Raw genomic sequence first — 23,171 nt, 5'->3', positions numbered from 1 at the left:
TTCACACAGACTCTTAAGCCTTGCCTGTTAACTGACATCCCCTTCACACAGACCCTTCAGTGTTGCCTGTTAACTGACATTCCCTTCACACAGCCTCTTCCGTGTTGCCTGTTAACTGACATCCCCTTCACACAGACTCTTCAGTGTTTCCTGTTAACTGACATCCACTTCACACAGACTCTTAGTGTTGCCTGTTAACTGACATCCCCTTCACACAGATTCTTCATTGTTGCCTGTTAACTGAAATCCGTTCACACAGACTCTTCAGTGTTGCCTGTAACCTGACATTCCCTTCACACAGACTCTTCAGTGTTGCCTGTTAACTGACATCCCTTCACACAGACTCTTCAGTGTTGTCTGTTAACTGACGTCCCCTTCACACAGACTCTTCAGTGTTGCCTGTTAACTGACATCCCCTTCACACAGACTCTTCAGTGTTGCCTGTTAACTGACATCCCTTCACACAGACTCTTCAGTGGTGCCTGTTAACTGACATCCCCTTCACACAGACTCTTCATTGTTGCCTGTTGACTGACATCCCCTTCACACAGACTCTTCAGTGTTGCTTATTAACTGACATCCCCTTCACACAGACTCTTCAGTGTTGCATGTTAACTGACATCCCTTCACACAAACTCTTCAGTGTTGCCTGTTAACTGACATCCCCTTCACACAGACTCTTCAGTGTTGCCTGTTAACTGACGTCCCCTTCACACAGACTCTTCAGTTTTTCCTGTTAACTGACATCCCATTCACACAGACTCTTAGTGTTGCCTGTTAACTGACGTCCCCTTCACACAGATTATTCATTGTTGCCTGTTAACTGACATCCCCTTCACACAGACTCTTCAGTGTTGCCTGTTAATTTGACATCCCCTTCACACAGACTCTTCAGTGTTGCCTGTTAACTGACATCCGTTCATACAGACTCTTCAGTGTTGCCTGTTTACTGACATCCCCTTCACACAGACTCTTCAGTGTTGCCTGTTAACTGACATCCCTTCACACATACTCTTCAGTGTTGCCTGTTAACTGACATCCACTTCACACAGACTCTTCAGTGTTGCCTGTTAACTGACATCCGTTCACACACACTCTTCAGTGTAGCCTGTTAACTGACATTCCCTTCTTACAGACTCTTCAGTGTTGCCTGTTAACTGACATCCCCTTCACACAGACTCTTAGTGTTGCCTGTTAACTGACATCCCCTTCACACAGATTCTTCATTGTTGCCTGTCAACTGAAATCCGTACACACAGACTCTTCAGTGTTGCCTGTAACCTGACATCCCCTTCACACAGACTCTTCAGTGTTGCATGTTAACTGACATCCCCTTCACACAGACTCTTCAGTGTTGCCTGTTAACTGACATCCCTTCACACAGACTCTTCAGTGTTGCCTGTTAACTGACATCCCCTTCACACAGACTCTTCAGTGTTGCCTGTTAACTGACTTCCCCTTCACACAGACTCTTCAGTGTTTCCTGTTAACTGACATCCCCTTCACACATACTCTTAGTGTTGCCTGTTAACTGACATCCCCTTCACACAGATTCTTCATTGTTGCCTGTTAACTGACATCCCCTTCACAGAGACTCTTCAGTGTTGCCTGTTAATCTGACATCCCCTTCACACAGACTCTTCAGTGTTGCCAGTTTACTGACATCCATTCACACAGATTCTTCAGTGTTGCCTTTTAACTAACATCCCCTTCACACAGACTCTTCAGTGTTGCCTGTTAACTGACATCCCCTTCACACAGACTCTTCAGTGTTGCCTGTTAACTGACATCCGTTCACACAGACTCTTCAGTGTTGCCTGTTGACTGACATCCCCTTCACCCAGACTCTTCAGTGTAGCCTATTAACTGACATCCCCTTCACACAGACTCTTCAGTGTTGCCTGTTAACTGACATCCGTTCACACAGACCCTTCAGTGTTGCCTGTTAACTGACATTCCCTTCTTACAGACTCTTCAGTGTTGCCTGTTAACTGACATCCCCTTCACACAGACTCTTAGTGTTGCCTGTTAACTGACATCCCCTTCACACAGAATCTTCATTGTTGCCTGTCAACTGAAATCCGTACACACAGACTCTTCAGTGTTGCCTGTAACCTGACATCCCCTTCACACAGACTCTTCAGTGTTGCCTGTTAACTGACATCCCCTTCACACAGACTCTTCAGTGTTGCCTGTTAACTGACATCCCTTCACACAGACTCTTCAGTGTTGCCTGTTAACTGACATCCCCTTCACACAGACTCTTCAGTGTTGCCTGTTAACTGACTTCCCCTTCACACAGACTCTTCAGTGTTTCCTGTTAACTGACATCCCCTTCACACATACTCTTAGTGTTGCCTGTTAACTGACATCCCCTTCACACAGATTCTTCATTGTTGCCTGTTAACTGACATCCCCTTCACAGAGACTCTTCAGTGTTGCCTGTTAATCTGACATCCCCTTCACACAGACTCTTCAGTGTTGCCAGTTTACTGACATCCATTCACACAGATTATTCAGTGTTGCCTTTTAACTAACATCCCCTTCACACAGACTCTTCAGTGTTGCCTGTTAACTGACATCCCCTTCACACAGACTCTTCAGTGTTGCCTGTTAACTGACATCCGTTCACACAGACTCTTCAGTGTTGCCTGTTGACTGACATCCCCTTCACCCAGACTCTTCAGTGTAGCCTATTAACTGACATCCCCTTCACACAGACTCTTCAGTGTTGCCTGTTAACTGACATCCGTTCACACAGACTCTTCAGCGTTGCCTGTTAACTGACATCCCTTCACACAAACTCTTCAGTGTTGCCTGTTAACTGACATCCCCTTCACACAGACTCTTCAGTGTTGCCTGTTAACTGACATCCGTTCATACAGACTCTTCAGTGTTGCCTGTTAACTGACATCCCCTTCACACAGACTCTTCAGTGTTGCCTGTTAACTGACATCCCCTTCACACAGACTCTTCAGTGTTGCCTGTTAACTGACATCCCCTTCACACAGACTCTTCAGTGTTGCCTGTTAACTGACATCCACTTCACACATACTCTTCAGTGTTGCCTGTTAACTGACATCCCTTCACACAGACTCTTAAGCCTTGCCTGTTAACTGACATCCCCTTCACACAGACCCTTCAGTGTTGCCTGTTAACTGACATTCCCTTCACACAGCCTCTTCCGTGTTGCCTGTTAACTGACATCCCCTTCACACAGACTCTTCAGTGTTTCCTGTTAACTGACATCCACTTCACACAGACTCTTAGTGTTGCCTGTTAACTGACATCCCCTTCACACAGACTCTTCAGTGTTGCCTGTTGACTGACATCCCCTTCACCCAGACTCTTCAGTGTAGCCTATTAACTGACATCCCCTTCACACAGACTCTTCAGTGTTGCCTGTTAACTGACATCCCTTCACACAAACTCTTCAGTGTTGCCTGTTAACTGACATCCCCTTCACACGACTCTTCAGTGTTGCCTGTTAACTGACATCCGTTCATACAGACTCTTCAGTGTTGCCTGTTAACTGACATCCCCTTCACACAGACTCTTCAGTGTTGCCTGTTAACTGACATCCCTTCACACAGACTCTTCAGTGTTGCCTGTTAACTGACATCCCCTTCACACAGACTCTTCAGTGTTGCCTGTTAACTGACATCCCTTCACACAAACTCTTCAGTGTTGCCTGTTAACTGACATCCCCTTCACACAGACTCTTCAGTGTTGCCTGTTAACTGACATCCGTTCATACAGACTCTTCAGTGTTGCCTGTTAACTGACATCCCCTTCACACAGACTCTTCAGTGTTGCCTGTTAACTGACATCCCTTCACACAGACTATTCAGTGTTGCCTGTTAACTGACATCCCCTTCACACAGACTCTTCAGTGTTGCCTGTTAACTGACATCCACTTCACACATACTCTTCAGTGTTGCCTGTTAACTGACATCCCTTCACACAGACTCTTAAGCCTTGCCTGTTAACTGACGTCCCCTTCACACAGACTCTTCAGTGTTGCCTGTTGACTGACATCCGTTCACACAGACTCTTCAGTGTTGCCTGTTAACTGACATTCCCTTCACACAGACTCTTCAGTGTTGCCTGTTAACTGACATCCCCTTCACACAGACTCTTTAGTGTTGCCTGTTAACTGACATCCATTCACAAAGACTCTTCATTGTTGCCTGTTAACTGACATCCCTTTCACACAGACTCTTCAGTGTTGCCTGTTAACTGACATCCCCTTCACACAGACTCTTCAGTGTTTCCTGTTAACTGACATCCCCTTCACACAGACTCTTAGTGTTGCCTGTTAACTGACATCCCCTTCCCACAGATTCTTCATTGTTGCCTGTTAACTGACATCCCTTCACACAGACTCTTCAGTGTTGCCTGTTAACTGACATCCGTTCACACAGACTCTTCAGTGTTGCCTGTTAACTGACATTACCTTCACACACACTCTTCAGTGTTGCCTGTTAACTGACATCCCCTTCACACAGACTCTTCAGTGTTGCCTGTTAACTGACATCCCTTCACACATACTCTTCAGTGTTGCCTGTTAACTGACATTCCCTTCACACAGACTCTTCCGTGTTGCCTGTTAACTGACATCCCCTTCACACAGACTCTTCAGTGTTTCCTGTTAACTGACATCCACTTCACACAGACTCTTAGTGTTGCCTGTTAACTGACATCCCCTTCACACAGACTCTTCAGTGTTGCCTGTTGACTGACATCCCCTTCACCCAGACTCTTCAGTGTAGCCTATTAACTGACATCCCCTTCACACAGACTCTTCAGTGTTGCCTGTTAACTGACATCCCTTCACACAAACTCTTCAGTGTTGCCTGTTAACTGACATCCCCTTCACACAGACTCTTCAGTGTTGCCTGTTAACTGACATCCGTTCACACAGACTCTTCAGTGTTGCCTGTTAACTGACATCCCTTCACACAGACTCTTCAGTGTTGCCTGTTAACTGACATCCCTTCACACAAACTCTTCAGTGTTGCCTGTTAACTGACATCCCCTTCACACAGACTCTTCAGTGTTGCCTGTTAACTGACATCCGTTCATACAGACTCTTCAGTGTTGCCTGTTAACTGACATCCCCTTCACACAGACTCTTCAGTGTTGCCTGTTAACTGACATCCCTTCACACAGACTCTTCAGTGTTGCCTGTTAACTGACATCCCCTTCACACAGACTCTTCAGTGTTGCCTGTTAACTGACATCCACTTCACACATACTCTTCAGTGTTGCCTGTTAACTGACATCCCTTCACACAGACTCTTAAGCCTTGCCTGTTAACTGACGTCCCCTTCACACAGACTCTTCAGTGTTGCCTGTTGACTGACATCCGTTCACACAGACTCTTCAGTGTTGCCTGTTAACTGACATTCCCTTCACACAGACTCTTCAGTGTTGCCTGTTAACTGACATCCCCTTCACACAGACTCTTTAGTGTTGCCTGTTAACTGACATCCATTCACAAAGACTCTTCATTGTTGCCTGTTAACTGACATCCCTTTCACACAGACTCTTCAGTGTTGCCTGTTAACTGACATCCCTTCACACAAACTCTTCAGTGTTGCCTGTTAACTGACGTCCCCTTCACACAGACTCTTCAGTGTTTCCTGTTAACTGACATCCCCTTCACACAGACTCTTAGTGTTGCCTGTTAACTGACATCCCCTTCCCACAGATTCTTCATTGTTGCCTGTGAACTGACATCCCTTCACACAGACTATTCAGTGTTGCCTGTTAACTGACATCCGTTCACACAGACTCTTCAGTGTTGCCTGTTAACTGACATTACCTTCACACACACTCTTCAGTGTTGCCTGTTAACTGACATCCCCTTCACACAGACTCTTCAGTGTTGCCTGTTAACTGACATCCCTTCACACATACTCTTCAGTGTTGCCTGTTATCTGACGTCCCCTTCACACAGACTCTTCAGTGTTGCCTGTTAACTGACATCCCTTCACACAGACTCTTCAGTGTTGCCTGTCAACTGACATCGCCTTCACACAGATTCTTCATTGTTGCCTGTTAACTGACATCCCCTTCACACAGTCTCTTCAGTGTTGCCTGTTAACTGACATCCCCTTCACACAGACTCTTCAGTGTAACCACAACCACAGGGGGTCCTACAGTACAACACATGCCTGCTTCACAGTTCCACACAGACTACTCTCCCCTCCACTCCCCAGTCTGTCTGTCTGTCTCTCCATCTGCCCATCCATCACACAGCCTGCTTGGGAACCCCCCACACACACACACCCTCCCATAGCTCTATAATTACCATGCCTACACCCCTAATACAGAAAGAGCAGAGGAGAATAAAGTGATGTGGAGGGAGGCAGCGGTTGTCTGACAGAGTGAGATGATGCAGTGTTGGGTTACACAGCCACTCCACTATTAGTTCTGGTCTCTGCCTGGCAGGGAAAAACACACGCTGTATGCTCGCTAGCCTCCAGATGTGGACCCAGAGAGTAATCTCTCATGGACAGATTCAGGCATTGACAACTTTCGCAAGTATTTTCCTTCTGGGTAACCAAGATTACCTAGAGAGTAAAGGGGTGATCACCCGTTGGCTGGCTGTCCTGTCAGTCATAGTCGAGGAGTGCAGATAGGTGTAGAGGAGAGTAATGCGTGATCACCCATTGGCTGGCTGTCCTGTCCGTCATGGTCGAGGAATGCAGATAGGTGTAGAGGAGAGTAATGGGTGATCACCCATTGGCTGGCTGTCCTGTCAGTCATGGTCGAGGAGTGCAGATAGGTGTAGAGGAGAGTAATGTGTATATGTGTGTGTTGTGAGGTGTTGCCTCTCACCCTATCGCTCTCTCTCTCGTTTCCTAGGAGACTATCTGGAGAAGATGTGGCCAGGAAGAGAACATTCTGAAATCAAAGGTGACAAATCTATTGTTTGTACTGTTTTTCTGGTTAACTGAAGTTAGGATTTGTCCCGTGGTGTTAGACCAGCACCACAGTCATCTTCCCTCCTTCCTTTCCTTTCCCAGTAGAGAGAGACAGTCTGGCAGACTTCTGTGTCCTGGGCCAGCGTCCCTCTCCCCACCTGGCCAGCCTGGTCCAGCTCAGCCACCTCGGAGGAGGTGGAGGTGCTCTCCTCAAGGGTGGGTCCGGAGACCCCCAAAACCCCTCCCAACCCCCCCAACAACAACCCCAACAACAACACCCCCCCTCGCCCCACGGCCAGCACCACCACAGCCCCCCTCTACGTGGCCAGGTCCCCCCTCCCGGCCCTCCAACCTCCCTTCAGCCTTTCCTCGGCCCAGGCGGGCTTCTCTCCCCCCAGCTCAGCCCTCAGCTGGTTCGACAGCAGCTAGCCATGGCTCACCTCATCAACCAGCAGCTAGCTGTTAGCCGCCTGCTAGCCCACCAGCACCCACAGGCCCTCAACCAGCACTTCCTCAACCACCCTCCCATCCCTCGCCCCTCCAAGGCAGGTGCCCCTGGGGACCCTGGGAACAACCCGTCTGCTGCGGAGGTCTCCTTTGATATCTACCAGCACGTCAGGGACGAATTGAAGAGGGCCAGTGTCTCACAAGCTGTGTTCGCCCGTGTGGCCTTCAACAGAACACAGGTAACCAGACTAACAGAACACAGGTAATACAGTTAACAGAACACAGGTAACCATACTTGGATGGCCTTTAACAGAACACAGCTCAGGAAACCCACAAAGTGCATAGCCACACACAGGGCAGGGCAGGGCAGGGGTAAAGGACTGAAGACACAGGGTGAGAGGATGGAAGGAATATCAAGGCTGATGTCCCATTCAAGACAATAGTGTTATATTTGGAATATTGGGATGACTTTGAGACAAATTAGCAGCAATTTTTCTAAGATTTGGTTTCTCCTCTGGGTTTCAGCCAGTTTCAGTTTCATCTCTCTGTGTAGTATTATGAGTGAGGTAATCTGGTGCGACAGCTTGCTGTGTTCCCCCGCTCCAGTTCAGTTTCCTCCTCCGCCCTCCCAGCAGTGCACACACCTGCTGCATTCATACAGTCACACCCCATTAGAGCCAATATGGAGCCCACATGAGGGGGTGGGAGGTTATTGCTTTAGAGCAGGTGAAGAGAGTGTGTGTGTGTGTGTCTGCATACTTGTGTGTATGCAAGCTGCAAGTCACTCATTCTAAAAGTATACTTTTACGGCGTGTGTGTGTGTGTTTGTGTTTGTGTGTGTGCGCATGTGTGTGTGCACGCACCAGGGCCTGCTGTCGGAGATCCTGCGGAAGGAGGAGGACCCTCGATCTGCCTCTCAGTCCCTCCTGGTCAACCTCAAAGCCATGCAGAACTTCCTCAACCTCCCTGAGGGGGATAGAGATCGTATTTACCAGGAGGAGCGCGAGCGCAGCATCAACCCCCCTATCGGCCTGCCCCCTACCCCTACCTCTAGCCCCGGGGGCCCCCGCCTGTCACAGGTACCCCACCCACCGACTTCCAAAACGACCTTAGACACTCGCCACAAAACTCCCCTACAGCAGGGCCTGTGTGTGTCTGGTTGACTGTAGATGTCTGTCTGTCTTTATGTCTCATTGATGGTTCGTGTTGTCTTTGTGCTTTAATTTTCGTCTGGCGGTTGGAAAGTTTTCTTTGAATTTGCTTTGGTTGGTGTCTGTAATGTTAGTATTGGTTGGTGTCTGTAATGTTAGTATTGGTTGGTGTCTGTGATGTTAGTATTGGTGTGTCTGTAATGTTAGTATTGGTTGTTGTGTCTGTGATGTTAGTATTGGTTGGTGTGTCTGTGATGTAAGTATTGGTGTGTCTGTAATGTTAGTATTGGTGTGTCTGTGATGTTATTATTGGTGTGTCTGTGATGTTAGTATTGGTTGGTGTGTCTGTGATGTTAGTATTGGTGTGTCTGTGATGTTAGTATTGGTTGGTGTGTCTGTGATGTTAGTATTGGTTGGTGTCTGTAATGTTAGTATTGGTTGGTGTCTGTGATGTTAGTATTGGTGTGTCTGTAATGTTAGTATTGGTGTGTCTGTGATGTTAGTATTGGTGTGTCTGTGATGTTAGTGTTGGTGTGTCTGTGATGTTAGTATTGGTGTGTCTGTGATGTTAGTATTGGTGTGTCTGTGATGTTAGTATTGGTGTGTCTGTGATGTTAGTATTGGTTGGTGTGTCTGGGATGTTAGTATTGGTTGGTGTGTCTGTCATGTTAGTATTGGTGTGTCTGTAATGTTAGTATTGGTGTGTCTGTGATGTTATTATTGGTGTGTCTGTGATGTTAGTATTGGTTGGTGTGTCTGTGATGTTAGTATTGGTTGGTGTGTCAGTGATGTTAGTATTGGTGTGTCTGTGATGTTAGTATTGGTTGGTGTGTCTGTGATGTTAGTATTGGTTGGTGTGTCTGGGATGTTGGTGTGTCTGTGATGTTAGTATTGGTGTGTCTGTGATGTTAGTATTGGTGTGTCTGTGATGTTAGTATTGGTGTGTCTGTGATGTTAGTGTTGGTGTGTCTGTAATGTTAGTATTGGTTGGTGTGTCTGTAATGTTAGTATTGGTGTGTCTGTGATGTTAGTATTGGTGTGTCTGTGATGTTAGTATTGGTGTGTCTGTGATGTTAGTATTGGTTTGTCTGTGATGTTGGTATTGGTGTGTCTGTGATGTTAGTATTGGTGTGTCTGTAATGTTAGTATTGGTGTGTCTGTGATGTTAGTGTTGGTGTGTCTGTGATGTTAGTATTGGTTGGTGTCTTAATGTTAGTATTGGTTGGTGTCTGTAATGTTAGTATTGGTGTGTCTGTGATGTTAGTATTGGTGTGTCTGTGATGTTAGTATTGGTTGGTGTGTCTGTGATGTTAGTATTAGTGTGTCTGTGCTGTTAGTATTGGTGTGTCTGTAATGTTAGTATTGGTTGGTGTCTGTAATGTTAGTATTGGTTGGTGTCTGTAATGTTAGTATTTGTTGGTGTCTGTGATGTTAGTATTGGTTGGTGTATGTAATGTTAGTATTGGTTGGTATCTGTAATGTTAGTATTGGTTGGTGTCTGTAATGTTAGTATTGGTTGGTGTCTGTGATGTTAGTATTGGTTGGTGTCTGTAATGTTAGTATTGGTTGTTGTCTGTGATGTTAGTATTGGTTGGTGTCTGTGATGTTAGTATTGGTTGGTGTCTGTGATGTTAGTATTGGTTGGTGTCTGTAATGTTAGTATTGGTTGGTGTCTGTAATGTTAGTATTGGTTGGTGTCTGTAATGTTAGTATTGGTTGGTGTCTGTGATGTTAGTATTGGTGTGTCTGTGGTGTTAGTATTGGTGTGTCTGTGATGTTAGTATTGGTGTGTCTGTGATGTTAGTATTGGTGTGTCTGTAATGTTAGTATTGGTTGGTGTCTGTGATGTTAGTATTGGTTGGTGTCTGTGATGTTAGTATTGGTGTGTCTGTGATGTTATTATTGGTGTGTCTGTAATGTTAGTATTGGTGTGTCTGTAATGTTAGTATTGGTGTGTCTGTGATGTTAGTATTGGTGTGTCTGTGATGTTAGTATTGGTGTGTCTGTGATGTTAGTATTGGTGTGTCTGTGATGTTAGTATTGGTGTGTCTGTGATGTTAGTATTGGTGTGTCTGTGATGTTAGTATTGGTGTGTCTGTGATGTTAGTATTGGTTGGTGTCTGTGATGTTAGTATTGGTTGGTGTCTGTGCTGTTAGTATTGGTTGGTGTCTGTAATGTTAGTATTGGTTGGTGTCTGTGATGTTAGTATTGGTGTGTGTCTGTGATGTTTGTATTGGTTGGTGTCTGTAATGTTAGTATTGGTTGGTGTCTGTAATGTTAGTATTGGTTGGTGTCTGTGATGTTAGTATTGGTTGGTGTCTGTAATGTTAGTATTGGTTGTTGTCTGTGATGTTAGTATTGGTTGGTGTCTGTGATGTTAGTATTGGTTGGTGTCTGTAATGTTAGTATTGGTTGGTGTCTGTGATGTTAGTATTGGTTGGTGTCTGTAATGTTAGTATTGGTTGGTGTCTGTGATGTTAGTATTGGTGTGTCTGTGATGTTAGTATTGGTGTGTGTGTGATGTTAGTATTGGTGTGTCTGTGATGTTAGTATTGGTGTGTCTGTGATGTTACTATTGGTGTGTCTGTAATGTTAGTATTGGTGTGTCTGTGATGTTAGTATTGGTGTGTCTGTGATGTTAGTATTGGTGTGTCTGTGATGTTAGTATTGGTTGGTGTGTCTGTGATGTTAGTATTGGTGTGTCTGTGATGTTAGTATTGGTGTGTCTGTGATGTTAGTATTGGTGTGTCTGTGATGTTAGTATTGGTGTGTCTGTAATGTTAGTATTGGTGTGTCTGTAATGTTAGTATTGGTGTGTCTGTGATGTTAGAATTGGTGTGTCTGTGATGTTAGTATTGGTTGGTGTCTGTGATGTTAGTTTTGGTGTGTCTTTAATGTTAGTATTGGTGTGTCTGTGATGTTAGTATTGGTGTGTCTGTGATGTTACTATTGGTGTGTCTGTAATGTTAGTATTGGTGTGTCTGTGATGTTAGAATTGGTGTGTCTGTGATGTTAGTATTGTTGTGTCTGTGATGTGGTCCTCTGTAGCTCAGCTGGTAGAGCACGGCGCTTGTAACGCCAAGGTAGTGGGTTCGATCCCCGGGACCACCCATACACAAAAATGTATGCACGCATGATTGTAAGTCGCTTTGGATAAAAGCGTCTGCTAAATGGCATATTATTATTATTTATTATTATTATTATTATTATTATTATTATTATTATTATTATTATTATTATTATTATTATTATTATTATATGTTAGTATTGGTGTGTCTGTAATGTTAGTATTGGTTGGTGTCTGTGATGTTAGTATTGGATGGTGTCTGTGATGTTAGTATTGGTGTGTGTCTGTGGTGTTAGTATTGGTTGGTGTCTGTAATGTTAGTATTGGTGTGTCTGTAATGTTAGTAGTGGTTGGTGTCTGTGATGTTAGTATTGGTTGGTGTGTCTGTGATGTTAGTATTGGTGTGTCTGTGATGTTAGTATTGGTGTGTCTGTGATGTTAGTATTGGTTGGTGTCTGTGATGTTAGTATTGGTGTGTCTTTAATGTTAGTATTGGTGTGTCTGTGATGTTAGTATTGGTGTGTCTGTGATGTTAGTATTGGTTGGTGTCTGTGATGTTAGTATTGGTTGGTGTCTGTGATGTTAGTATTGGTGTGTCTGTGATGTTAGTATTGGTGTGTCTGTGATGTTAGTATTGGTGTGTCTGTGATGTTAGTATTGGTGTGTCTGTGATGTTAGTATTGATGTGTCTGTAATGTTAGTATTGGTTGGTGTCTGTGATGTTAGTATTGGATGGTGTCTGTGATGTTAGTATTGGTGTGTGTCTGTGATGTTAGTATTGGTTGGTGTCTGTAATGTTAGTTTTGGTGTGTCTGTGATGTTAGTATTGGTGTGTCTGTGATGTTAGTATTGGTGTGTCTGTGATGTTAGTATTGGTTGGTGTCTGTGATGTTAGTATTGGTGTGTCTGTGATGTTAGTATTGGTTGGTGTCTGTGATGTTAGTATTGGTGTGTCTGTAATGTTAGTATTGGTGTGTCTGTGATGTTAGTATTGGTGTGTCTGTGATGTTAGTATTGGTGTGTCTGTGATGTTAGTATTGGTGTGTCTGTGATGTTAGTATTGGTTTGTCTGTGATGTTAGTATTGGTGTGTCTGTGATGTTAGTGTTGGTGTGTCTGTGATGTTAGTATTGGTGTGTCTGTAATGTTAGTATTGGTTGGTGTCTGTGATGTTAGTATTGGTGTGTCTGTGATGTTAGTATTGGTGTGTCTGTGATGTTAGTATTGGTGTGTCTGTGATGTTAGTGTTGGTGTGTCTGTAATGTTAGTATTGGTTGGTGTGTCTGTAATGTTAGTATTGGTGTGTCTGTGATGTTAGTATTGGTGTGTCTGTGATGTTAGTATTGGTGTGTCTGTGATGTTAGTATTGGTTTGTCTGTGATGTTGGTATTGGTGTGTCTGTGATGTTAGTATTGGTGTGTCTGTAATGTTAGTATTGGTGTGTCTGTGATGTTAGTGTTGGTGTGTCTGTGATGTTAGTATTGGTGTGTCTGTAATGTTAGTATTGGTTGGTGTCTGTGATGTAAGTATTGGTTGGTGTATGTGATGTTAGTATTGGTGTGTCTGTGATGTTAGTATTGGTTTGTCTGTGATGTTAGTGTTGGTGTGTCTGTGATGTTAGTATTGGTGTGTCTGTAATGTTAGTATTGGTTGTTGTCTGTGATGTTAGTATTGGTTGGTGTCTGTGATGTTAGTATTGATGTGTCTGTAATGTTAGTATTGGTGTGTCTGTAATGTTAGTATTGGTTGGTGTCTGTGATGTTAGTATTGGTGTGTCTGTAATGTTAGTATTGGTTGGTGTCTGTGATGTTAGTATTGGTTGGTGTGTCTTTAATGTTAGTATTGGTGTGTTTGTGATGTTAGTATTGGTTGGTGTCTGTGATGTTAGTATTGGTGTGTCTGTGATGTTAGTATTGGTGTGTCTGTAATGTTAGTATTGGTGTGTCTGTGATGTTAGTATTGGTTGGTGTCTGTGATGTTAGTATTGGTGTGTCTGTGATGTTAGTATTGGTGTGTCTGTGATGTTAGTATTGGTTGGTGTCTGTGATGTTAGTATTGGTGTGTCTGTGATGTTAGTATTGGTGTGTCTGTAATGTTAGTATTGGTGTGTCTGTAATGTTAGTATTGGTTGGTGTTTGTGATGTTAGTATTGGTTGGTGTCTGTAATGTTAGTATTGGTGTGTCTGTAATGTTAGTATTGGTTGGTGTCTGTGATGTTAGTATTGGTGTGTCTTTAATGTTAGTATTGGTGTGTCTGTGATGTTAGTATTGGTGTGTCTGTGATGTTAGTATTGGTGTGTCTGTGATGTTAGTATTGGTGTGTCTGTGATATTAGTGTTGGTGTGTCTGTGATGTTAGTATTGGTGTGTCTGTGATGTTAGTATTGGTGTGTCTGTAATGTTAGTATTGGTGTGTCTGTAATGTTAGTATTGGTGTGTCTGTGATGTTAGTATTGGTGTGTCTGTGATGTTAGTATTGGTGTGTCTGTAATGTTAGTATTGGTGTGTCTGTGATGTTAGTATTGGTGTGTCTGTGATGTTAGTATTGGTTGGTGTCTGTGATGTTAGTATTGGTGTGTCTGTGATGTTAGTATTGGTTGGTGTCTGTGATGTTAGTATTGGTGTGTCTGTGATGTTAGTATTGGTGTGTCTGTAATGTTAGTATTGGTTGGTGTCTGTGATGTTAGTATTGGTGTGTCTTTAATGTTAGTATTGGTGTGTCTGTGATGTTAGTATTGGTGTGTCTGTGATGTTAGTATTGGTGTGTCTGTGATGTTAGTATTGGTGTGTCTGTGATATTAGTGTTGGTGTGTCTGTGATGTTAGTATTGGTGTGTCTGTGATGTTAGTATTGGTGTGTCTGTAATATTAGTATTGGTGTGTCTGTAATGTTAGTATTGGTGTGTCTGTAATGTTAGTATTGGTGTGTCTGTGATGTTAGAATTGGTGTGTCTGTGATGTTAGTATTGGTTGGTGTCTGTGATGTTAGTTTTGGTGTGTCTTTAATGTTAGTATTGGTGTGTCTGTGATGTTAGTATTGGTGTGTCTGTGATGTTACTATTGGTGTGTCTGTAATGTTAGTATTGGTGTGTCTGTGATGTTAGAATTGGTGTGTCTGTGATGTTAGTATTGTTGTGTCTGTGATGTGGTCCTCTGTAGCTCAGGCTGGTAGAGCACGGCGCTTGTAACGCCAAGGTAGTGGGTTCGATCCCCGGGACCACCCATACACAAAAATGTATGCACGCATGATTGTAAGTCGCTTTGGATAAAAGCGTCTGCTAAATGGCATATTATTATTATTTATTATTATTATTATTATTATTATTATTATTATTATTATTATTATTATTATTATATTATTATATGTTAGTATTGGTGTGTCTGTGATGTTAGTATTGGTGTGTCTGTAATGTTAGTATTGGTTGGTGTCTGTGATGTTAGTATTGGATGGTGTCTGTGATGTTAGTATTGGTGTGTGTCTGTGGTGTTAGTATTGGTTGGTGTCTGTAATGTTAGTATTGGTGTGTCTGTAATGTTAGTAGTGGTTGGTGTCTGTGATGTTAGTATTGGTTGGTGTGTCTGTGATGTTAGTATTGGTGTGTCTGTGATGTTAGTATTGGTGTGTCTGTGATGTTAGTATTGGTTGGTGTCTGTGATGTTAGTATTGGTGTGTCTTTAATGTTAGTATTGGTGTGTCTGTGATGTTAGTATTGGTGTGTCTGTGATGTTAGTATTGGTTGGTGTCTGTGATGTTAGTATTGGTTGGTGTCTGTGATGTTAGTATTGGTGTGTCTGTGATGTTAGTATTGGTGTGTCTGTGATGTTAGTATTGGTGTGTCTGTGATGTTAGTATTGGTGTGTCTGTGATGTTAGTATTGGTGTGTCTGTAATGTTAGTATTGGTTGGTGTCTGTGATGTTAGTATTGGATGGTGTCTGTGATGTTAGTATTGGTGTGTGTCTGTGATGTTAGTATTGGTTGGTGTCTGTAATGTTAGTTTTGGTGTGTCTGTGATGTTAGTATTGGTGTGTCTGTGATGTTAGTATTGGTGTGTCTGTGATGTTAGTATTGGTTGGTGTCTGTGATGTTAGTATTGGTGTGTCTGTGATGTTAGTATTGGTGTGTCTGTAATGTTAGTATTGGTTGGTGTCTGTGATGTTAGTATTGGATGGTGTCTGTGATGTTAGTATTGGTGTGTGTCTGTGATGTTAGTATTGGTTGGTGTCTGTAATGTTAGTTTTGGTGTGTCTGTGATGTTAGTATTGGTGTGTCTGTGATGTTAGTATTGGTGTGTCTGTGATGTTAGTATTGGTTGGTGTCTGTGATGTTAGTATTGGTGTGTCTGTGATGTTAGTATTGGTTGGTGTCTGTGATGTTAGTATTGGTGTGTCTGTAATGTTAGTATTGGTGTGTCTGTGATGTTAGTATTGGTGTGTCTGTGATGTTAGTATTGGTGTGTCTGTGATGTTAGTATTGGTGTGTCTGTGATGTTAGTATTGGTTTGTCTGTGATGTTAGTATTGGTGTGTCTGTGATGTTAGTGTTGGTGTGTCTGTGATGTTAGTATTGGTGTGTCTGTAATGTTAGTATTGGTTGGTGTCTGTGATGTTAGTATTGGTGTGTCTGTGATGTTAGTATTGGTGTGTCTGTGATGTTAGTATTGGTGTGTCTGTGATGTTAGTGTTGGTGTGTCTGTAATGTTAGTATTGGTTGGTGTGTCTGTAATGTTAGTATTGGTGTGTCTGTGATGTTAGTATTGGTGTGTCTGTGATGTTAGTATTGGTGTGTCTGTGATGTTAGTATTGGTTTGTCTGTGATGTTAGTATTGGTGTGTCTGTGATGTTAGTATTGGTGTGTCTGTAATGTTAGTATTGGTGTGTCTGTGATGTTAGTGTTGGTGTGTCTGTGATGTTAGTATTGGTGTGTCTGTAATGTTAGTATTGGTTGGTGTCTGTGATGTAAGTATTGGTTGGTGTATGTGATGTTAGTATTGGTGTGTCTGTGATGTTAGTATTGGTTTGTCTGTGATGTTAGTGTTGGTGTGTCTGTGATGTTAGTATTGGTGTGTCTGTAATGTTAGTATTGGTTGTTGTCTGTGATGTTAGTATTGGTTGGTGTCTGTGATGTTAGTATTGATGTGTCTGTAATGTTAGTATTGGTGTGTCTGTAATGTTAGTATTGGTTGGTGTCTGTGATGTTAGTATTGGTGTGTCTGTAATGTTAGTATTGGTTGGTGTCTGTGATGTTAGTATTGGTTGGTGTGTCTTTAATGTTAGTATTGGTGTGTTTGTGATGTTAGTATTGGTTGGTGTCTGTGATGTTAGTATTGGTGTGTCTGTGATGTTAGTATTGGTGTGTCTGTAATGTTAGTATTGGTGTGTCTGTGATGTTAGTATTGGTTGGTGTCTGTGATGTTAGTATTGGTGTGTCTGTGATGTTAGTATTGGTGTGTCTGTGATGTTAGTATTGGTTGGTGTCTGTGATGTTAGTATTGGTGTGTCTGTGATGTTAGTATTGGTGTGTCTGTAATGTTAGTATTGGTGTGTCTGTAATGTTAGTATTGGTTGGTGTTTGTGATGTTAGTATTGGTTGGTGTCTGTAATGTTAGTATTGGTGTGTCTGTAATGTTAGTATTGGTTGGTGTCTGTGATGTTAGTATTGGTGTGTCTTTAATGTTAGTATTGGTGTGTCTGTGATGTTAGTATTGGTGTGTCTGTGATGTTAGTATTGGTGTGTCTGTGTATTGTTTGGTGTGTCTGTGATGTTAGTATTGGTGTGTCTGTGATGTTAGTATTGGTGTGTCTGTAATGTTAGTATTGGTGTGTCTGTAATGTTAGTATTGGTGTGTCTGTGATGTTAGTATTGCCGTGTGTCTGTGATGTTAGTATTGGTGTGTCTGTAATGTTAGTATTGGTGTGTCTGTGATGTTAGTATTGGTGTGTCTGTGATGTTAGTATTGGTTGGTGTCTGTGATGTTAGTATTGGTGTGTCTGTGATGTTAGTATTGGTTGGTGTCTGTGATGTTAGTATTGGTGTGTCTGTGATGTTAGTATTGGTGTGTCTGTAATGTTAGTATTGGTTGGTGTCTGTGATGTTAGTATTGGTGTGTCTTTAATGTTAGTATTGGTGTGTCTGTGATGTTAGTATTGGTGTGTCTGTGATGTTAGTATTGGTGTGTCTGTGATGTTAGTATTGGTGTGTCTGTGATGTTAGTATTGGTGTGTCTGTGATATTAGTGTTGGTGTGTCTGTGATGTTAGTATTGGTGTGTCTGTGATGTTAGTATTGGTGTGTCTGTAATGTTAGTATTGGTGTGTCTGTAATGTTAGTATTGGTGTGTCTGTGATGTTAGTATTGGTGTGTCTGTGATGTTAGTATTGGTGTGTCTGTGATGTTATTATTGGTGTGTCTGTAATGTTAGTATTGGTGTGTCTGTGATGTTAGTATTGGTGTGTCTGTGATGTTAGTATTGGTTGGTGTCTGTGATGTTAGTATTGGTGTGTCTGTGATGTTAGTATTGGTGTGTCTGTGATGTTAGTATTGGTTGGTGTCTGTGATGTTAGTATTGGTGTGTCTGTGATGTTAGTATTGGTGTGTCTGTAATGTTAGTATTGGTGTGTCTGTAATGTTAGTATTGGTTGGTGTTTGTGATGTTAGTATTGGTTGGTGTCTGTAATGTTAGTATTGGTGTGTCTGTAATGTTAGTATTGGTTGGTGTCTGTGATGTTAGTATTGGTGTGTCTTTAATGTTAGTATTGGTGTGTCTGTAATGTTAGTATTGGTTGGTGTCTGTGATGTTAGTATTGGTTGGTGTCTGTGGTGTTAGTATTGGTGTGTCTGTGATGTTAGTATTGGTGTGTCTGTGATGTTAGTATTGGTGTGTCTGTAATGTTAGTATTGGTGTGTCTGGTATGTTAGTGTTGGTGTGTCTGTGATGTTAGTATTGGTGTGTCTGTGATGTTAGTATTGGTGTGTCTGTAATGTTAGTATTGGTGTGTCTGTGATGTTAGTGTTGGTGTGTCTGTGATGTTAGTATTGGTGTGTCTGTGATGTTAGTATTGGTTGGTGTCTGTGATGTTAGTATTGGTGTGTCTGTGATGTTAGTGTTGGTGTGTCTGTGATGTTAGTATTGGTGTGTCTGTGATGTTAGTATTGGTGTGTCTGTGATGTTAGTATTGGTGTGTCTGTAATGTTAGTATTGGTGTGTCTGTAATGTTAGTATTGGTGTGTCTGTGATGTTAGTATTGGTGTGTCTGTGATGTTAGTATTGGTGTGTCTGTAATGTTAGTATTGGTGTGTCTGTGATGTTAGTGTTGGCGTTCTATACCAGACGGTCTCTCAAGTCAAGGTTAGAAAAAGGGACTGGGAAAGGGGATAGTACTAAACACACTGATCTATCCATATCTAACCATATCTTGAAAAAAGGCACATAAAGACTTTAAAATACTTTTCATTGATTGTGTCTATGTGTGTTGTATGTGTGATGTTAGCTGAATAGATGGTAACATGTTAAACGTTTGACAGGATTTATTTAGACCGACCATCACTAACCATGTCCCATACCACCTCATGCAGAAGGTGTGGGAGAGAGGTATGGACGAACAGCTAACTCCTGACACCTGGGCTTCTATCTGGAAGAATAAGACCAAAACCTCTGCGGTGAGCAGTGTATTCATCCACAATTGCTTTTGACTTGTTTACAGAATGTACCTCATACAGAATTCATTTTGGTCAGACATGGCTGAAATACTTATGTCAAATACTGGCTATGATTGATTTAGCTTGTATGGTAGTTTGGAACCAATGGAATAGTCCCAAAGTACATGACTAATGCTACTTCCTGTTGTAGCTACAGTATATGCAGTATAATTTGGTAATGGAGTACTGACTCTAAAGTAAGAGAGTTCTGTACCTCTCTTCACTTGTTTACAATAGAGACACAGCCTTTAACCTGTTGTCATAGTAACATGCGTTAGAGATAGGGACACTTGGTTTTGATGTACTTCCCAACCCCACACAACCTTTTAGGACCATCACAGATAACATACTCTGATGCCATACCAGGGCAAACGAGTATTCTCTCTGTTCGGGAGAAGACGCATTTGTGTATCATCATTATTATGTCTGTACATATTTATCTTGATGCCATCGTTTATACTTGGGAATGCCAGATTACTAGTCTGGACCTGCACAGATAACTTCAAAGTCTTCGAAGAGAACATAGTGAGATTAAATACAGCGTAATTCAAACAGAGATTACAGTACAAAGGAGACGAGAGAGAATGGCTTAATTACTTTTAATCTGTAAACATTCTCCATGTCGGAACATGTACGTCTATGTGTATAATGTCTGTTTAAAAAAAGAAGAAAAAAACGTAGACTCATCATTAACTGATTACCCGTCATGCTTAGTTGAAACTTTTGGTCTTTGGCGTGGCGACATGTGGACTAGATTTGGCAGTGTTACCCACTCAGGCAAATTCTGGTACAACTTCATGGTTAGATAACTATTTTTTTCTCTATGGACCATCTCTCCCTGGTCCCTATCCCACCTCCCCTGCAGCCCAAGCCGCCAGGACCCAACCCAGACCTGCCCCTGAAGCTGGAGTCTCTGGGCAACATCACATCAGGTATCTATGATGAGATCCAGCAGGAGATGAAGAGGGCCAAGGTGTCTCAGGCGCTGTTCGCCAAGGTGGCTGCCAACAAGAGCCAGGTAAGAGGCCTGTTTGACCCATGACATTGATCCTATCCTGCTACAGTGTTCCCAACATATTGTGCCATAGTGTGTCCCTCTGCTTGAGGTAGAAGTTGCCCTTAGCAACCGATCTAGGATCCCATTACCCAACTCCAAATCCTAACCTTAACCATTAAGGGAATGAAAACATATCTGGCCCTTGTCAAGTGGTTAAGGATAACTTCTCTACCTCCTCCTGTTCCTGTGATGTGGGTGGCGGCTGGGGGAACCTTTCTACCTCCTCCTGTCCCTGTGATGTGGGTGGCGGCTGGGGAAAGTCAGAGGGGGGTTGATGACCCTCTTCCCCAGGCTGTTGTATCAGACCGTCAGTGTGTCTCCACGGCAGTAGATAAGCAATACCAGACAGACAGACAGACAGAGGTAGCTGAGCCAAATACCAACCTGGGGAAGAACTGATGAACACTGGAGATCTCTCATGCTGCTGGGAAATTACATGTGATACCTGTCCTGCATATCCCCCCCCTTCAACAAACACACACACTGTTTAGAGCACATGAAGAGATGGTGCTGCAGCATATGAGTCACTCAGTGAAAACGGATATCTACAGCGGTGACACTATTGTGTGCGAGTCTATGTGTGTGTGTGTGTGCGTGCGTGCGTGCGCGTGCGTGTGTGTGCGTGCGTGTTTGTGGCAGGGTGGCAGGTTTTGTGGTGATCAAGCTGTGTCTCCCAGGTTCAGGGGTCCGGGGGTCCGGGGATGGCTGGGCTGGGCTGGGGATCATGGCTCACTGCACCCATCTGCTGCAGCTGAGAGGAGAGAGGGATGATGAGAGAGGTGGAGACCTGATCAGGTTATTAACACTGCATGCTGGTGGAGTCTGGATGCACACAACAGCTGGTGTCAAAGACTAGCTCATTCTAGCAGAGATAATCAAATCTTCTCCGTCTCTCGTCTCTCTCTCTCCCTCCCCCTCCCCCCTCTCTCTCCCACTCTCCTCTCTCTCCCCTCCCTCCCTCCAATCTCAGGGCTGGCTGTGTGAGTTGCTGCGGTGGAAGGAGAACCCTAGCCCAGAGAACCGTACTCTGTGGGAGAACCTGTGTACCATCCGGAGGTTCCTGACCCTGTCCCAGACAGAGAGGGACATGGTGTATGAAGAGGAGTCCAGGCACCATCACAGTGAGAGGGTTCACACTGTACTACACTTGCCCCAAGACCCACAGGTGAGACCAGCTGATCTAGGACCAGATTAACCTAACCTGGATACTAACCTTAGTGCTATGGGTGTCTAAACATCTTTTTGGTATGGATCATTATCAAATAAAATTGTATTTGTCACATGCGCCGAATACAACACCTTACCTTGAAATGCTTACTTACAAGCCCTTAACCAACAATGCAGTTCAAGAAATAGAGTTAAGAAAATATTTACTAAATAAACTAAAGTAAAACATTAATTATAAGTAACACAATAAAATAACAGTAACGAGGCTATATACAGGGGGTACCGGTACTGAGTCGTAGGTAGGGGTAAAGTGACTATACATAGATAATAAACAGCGGGTAGCAGCAGTGTAAAAACAAGGGGGGTGTCAATGTAAATAGTCCATTTGAAGGTGACCATTTGATTAATTGTTCAGCAGTCTTATGGCTTGGGGGTAGAATCTGTTAAGGAGACTTTTGGACCTAGACTTGGTGCTCTGGTACCGCTTGCCGTTTATTTGTGGATCTCTGTGTTTGAAGGGACGCTGTTGTTACGAATATGTGACTTGGGTTTCTGCTCTCTACCCCGCATTGATGTTGTCTGATATGTATGAATTGTAATATCTTTCCTGCTCAAATAATTTCTTATTTTAAATTGTTTTAATACAAATAAAAAAATGTAGTGCTATGCTGGATACAACTCTGTACTCACATAGGGATGGTCAGTGAAGACTTGAATTGATAATAGCAAGAATATCCTTTGGTATGATATCAAATGCATATAGCGTCATACACAGAGGTACAGTAGTCCAGCCTTGCTGATTAAATGGACTTTCTCCAATGCCAGCCAGGGTCATTATTGGATGGAATACATTTCTACCTCCTCCTGTCCCTGTGAGGTGGGTGGCAGCTGGGGGAACCTTTCTACCTCCTCCTGTCCCTGTGATGTGGGTGGCGGTTGGGGTCAGTCAGAGGGGGGTTGATGACCCTCTTCCCCAGGCTGTTGTATCAGACTGTCAGTGTGTCTCCACGGCAGTAGATAAGCAATACCAGACAGACAGACAGACAGAGGTAGCTGAGCCAAATACCAACCTGGGGAAGAACTGATCAACACTGGAGATCTCTCATGCTGCTGGGAAATTACATGTGATACCTGTCCTGCATATCTCTCAACCCACCCTCAACCCCCCCTCAATCCCACCCTCAACCCCCCTCAATCACACCTTCAACCCCCTCCCTCAAACCCCACCGTCAACGACCCCTCAACCCTACCCTCAATCCCACCCTCAACCCCCACCTTCAACAAACACCCACACTGTTTAGAGCACATGAAGAGATGGCCTTGCTGATTAAATGTACTTTCTCCAATGCCAGCCAGGGTCATTATTGGATGGAAATCACTGAGGACACATGCATTTATGCATTAAAACGGAACATATGCGCATACGGGGCCTTGCACACACACAACCATTTTGTGGTAACACAGTAATATCAGGATTACCATGTGGACAGAAGTGGACAGGTTTCTCTCCCTCTCATTCCTCCTCTTATTTGGATTTATTTACCATTTTAACACAAATGCAAAATTCTTAGTAATAACTACAATATTGAAAGGGGACACCTAGTCAGTTGGCAACTGAATGAATTCAACCGAAATGTGTCTTCCGCATTTAACACAA

At 43.1% G+C, this 23,171-nt stretch overlaps 1 protein-coding gene across 1 annotated transcript in view; it reads left to right on the top strand.

Annotated features, from left to right (window-relative positions):
- The window catches only part of LOC121554922 (DNA-binding protein SATB2-like), a 102,010-nt gene that overhangs the window by 70,891 nt on the left and 7,948 nt on the right, over positions 1-23,171 (top strand). Inside the window, exons 7-12 of the mRNA XM_045212029.1 lie at positions 6,874-6,924; positions 7,035-7,618; positions 8,246-8,458; positions 19,168-19,251; positions 20,156-20,308; positions 21,318-21,512. Of these exons, the coding sequence (XP_045067964.1) occupies positions 6,874-6,924; positions 7,035-7,618; positions 8,246-8,458; positions 19,168-19,251; positions 20,156-20,308; positions 21,318-21,512 (1,280 nt within the window). The remainder of the gene's footprint in view (positions 1-6,873; positions 6,925-7,034; positions 7,619-8,245; positions 8,459-19,167; positions 19,252-20,155; positions 20,309-21,317; positions 21,513-23,171) is intronic.

This window comes from Coregonus clupeaformis, chromosome 40 (assembly GCF_020615455.1).
Source record: "Coregonus clupeaformis isolate EN_2021a chromosome 40, ASM2061545v1, whole genome shotgun sequence".
NCBI classification, from domain to species: Eukaryota; Metazoa; Chordata; class Actinopteri; order Salmoniformes; family Salmonidae; genus Coregonus; species Coregonus clupeaformis.
Note: the sequence above shows the minus strand (reverse complement) of the source record. Positions and strands in the feature narration are given on the sequence as shown.